This window comes from Penaeus japonicus, unplaced genomic scaffold (genome assembly GCF_977035675.1).
Source record: "Penaeus japonicus unplaced genomic scaffold, GWHDUDI00000001_assembly GWHDUDI00000003, whole genome shotgun sequence".
Classification (NCBI taxonomy): domain Eukaryota; kingdom Metazoa; phylum Arthropoda; class Malacostraca; order Decapoda; family Penaeidae; genus Penaeus; species Penaeus japonicus.
In genome coordinates this window covers 18,329,147-18,331,646 of record NW_028234405.1, presented here as the reverse complement: position 1 = coordinate 18,331,646, position 2,500 = coordinate 18,329,147, and the positions used below count along the sequence as shown (strand labels likewise).

At 39.0% G+C, this 2,500-nt stretch overlaps 1 protein-coding gene across 5 annotated transcripts in view; it reads right to left on the bottom strand.

Moving 5' to 3' along the window:
- Positions 1 to 2,500, bottom strand: part of LOC122260222 (solute carrier organic anion transporter family member 74D) — a 22,662-nt gene that overhangs the window by 3,978 nt on the left and 16,184 nt on the right. For all 5 annotated transcript variants that reach the window (XM_086530604.1, XM_086530580.1, XM_086530610.1 and 2 more), the window contains 5 exons: positions 2,328 to 2,500; positions 1,598 to 1,738; positions 999 to 1,181; positions 518 to 682; positions 1 to 165 (listed from right to left, as the gene is read on the bottom strand). The exon at positions 1 to 165 is cut by the window's left edge and continues 22 nt beyond it; the exon at positions 2,328 to 2,500 is cut by the window's right edge and continues 19 nt beyond it. In XM_086530604.1, the coding sequence (XP_086386730.1) occupies positions 1 to 165; positions 518 to 682; positions 999 to 1,181; positions 1,598 to 1,738; positions 2,328 to 2,500 (827 nt within the window). The remainder of the gene's footprint in view (positions 166 to 517; positions 683 to 998; positions 1,182 to 1,597; positions 1,739 to 2,327) is intronic.

Below are 2,500 nucleotides of genomic sequence, written 5' to 3'. Positions count from 1 at the left end.
CCAGCTTCGGACATCCTGCGAAGATGAGACCAACGTAAGCAGCGCCGCCGCATAGGGTAACGAAGACGCTGTATCCCATCAGGACCTTCGCCTTGGGCCGCATCCACAACAGGATCACGCCGCTCAGACCCATTCCGAACATGGGCGATAGGAGGCTCGAGAGACCTTGCGTGAGAGATTGTCATTCAACTTGTTTCATTCGCTTACCATTGTATTCATGATGCTGAGTGTTTCGTGCAATGATTAAGTGATTGTCCTTTCCGTTGATTTTATCTATTTTTCTATTTCTTTCTGAACTGTAACGATTCACGAATTGATATCAAATAATATAGCTACGTATATCTATTTCTTTCTCTATCTGCCTATCTCTCTCCATTCTTCCATCCATTACTCTATTTATCTATCTACCCATTTATCTAACTAAATACTTTCCCACACGTTCATCTATCTATCTATCTATCTAAATAAATGTACACTTTAGAAGACCAAAACTCTTACGGAAAACAAGACAACAAACCTATAAAAAAGTTGGCGTCCGTGGCTCGCTTTCTGAACTGGCTCTCGAGGTACTGCGGCCTCAGAGTCCAATAGCCAGACACAGCAAGAGCAAAGAGGGTTGTATTGAAGAGGTTCAACGCCCAAATCTTGTTGCTGAAGATTCGTTTGGTTGATTCCCATGCTTCTGCAACAGGAAGTGTGTCAAGGATGATGATTTCTTCATGTGTACGTGGTTTTCTAGGGCTATAGAGTCTTCTGAAGTTATGGCAGGGTGAAGGTAATGACTGTGTGGGCATATCGGTGATGATGGTTTGGTGATGAAGATGATGCGTTTGTAAGTGGGTGCGGTAATAACATCGGTGATTGTTAGTATAACAAGATGATGATGACGATGAGAATGGTGATTGTGGTGATGATAGTAGAAGATATGTACATAAAGCTACCAATAAAACGAAACTCTAACACAACAAAAATCCTTCACACAAAAACCTCCAACCTACCTTTCGGAATCTGTCCGATCTGAAATTCTTTCGCCTTCAACTCCGTGCGGCTCGCCTCCTCCTCTACCTTCTCCCTCGCTAAGATTTTCCTTATCCTCCTCCGGAACGACTCGGGAACACGGCGGGGAAAAAGGAACGACAGACTCGCCGATATCGCAAGGCCACACACAATGCACAGGGACCCTGACGATAAAGAACGAGGCTAGATTATGCGTAACTGGGATTTTATGTTTCTAAGTGTAATTAGTTAAACTTTCATAATATAGATTCATTCAATTGTTCGTAAAAGGTAAATTGAGTTTTTTTCGTATGGTCATTAACGCTCGTATAAGATAAAACTTCATAACCTTTTCTAGATTGATAAAATAAAATGGAATAATTGATTTAGTGACCTTGACTTATGCCGCTGGTTGATAGCTAATAAATCCAACAAGCAAGCACGTTCGAGTCATCCGTTAAACTATGGTTATTACTGAAAATTGGTTTGTTCAGTCATTTAAAGTCAAGTAATAGTACAACTATCATTACAGTATTTACCAATTTGTCAATGCACAAATCACTATCATTCAGCTGACACCACGTGTGCTGAAAATACTAACCAGTCCACCAAACGTCGATAAACTGTGACTTGTTACTGACGAGACTTGGAACCTTCATCGGGTCGATCCACGCCTTCAGGAGCAGGGAGCCCAGCAGATAGCCCAGCACAGGACCCAGGACTCTCAGCGTCAGTGTGACTCCTGCAGTGGCCACTCGTAGAGTATGTGTGAAGAGGTACGGAGACACAGACGCATGCATACTCATATATATATATATATATATATATATATATATATATATATATATATATGTGTGTGTGTGTGTGTGTGTGTGTGTGTGTGTGTGTGTGTGTGTGTGTGATTTATCTATTTATATCTATAAACATAAATATGATATAGATATTATATAATATATGATAAATATTTATCTATTCATAAATGAATATATATATACATATATACATATATATATATATGTATATATATATCATATATTTCATATATAAATGATATATATGTGTGTGTACATATCATTTATATATATAATACATATATATATATCGTATATATATATGTGTGTGTGTGTGTGTACATATTTGTATGTATGTATGTATATATATATATATATATATATATATATATATATATATATATATATATATATATTTATAAAGTGTGTTACCATCGCGTAACGATACCCGGACTAAAAACTGTATAGAAAGACAACCACATCTCAAGTCAGATAAACACAGCAAAGGTAAAGACTCGGACGCCAAGCGGGATCATTCACCGTAGTAGAGCGGAAAGGTTTTCTTGTCAATGTTGTTATCCAGGAAAGGGACGCCCAAGGTGTAGAAGACGGTGATGCCGATTCCGATGAAGAACTGCGAGAGGAAGAGCAGGAGGATGGTGCCCAAGAACGGGACTCCTGTCTCCTTACTCGCGCAGCTCTCTTCGCCGACA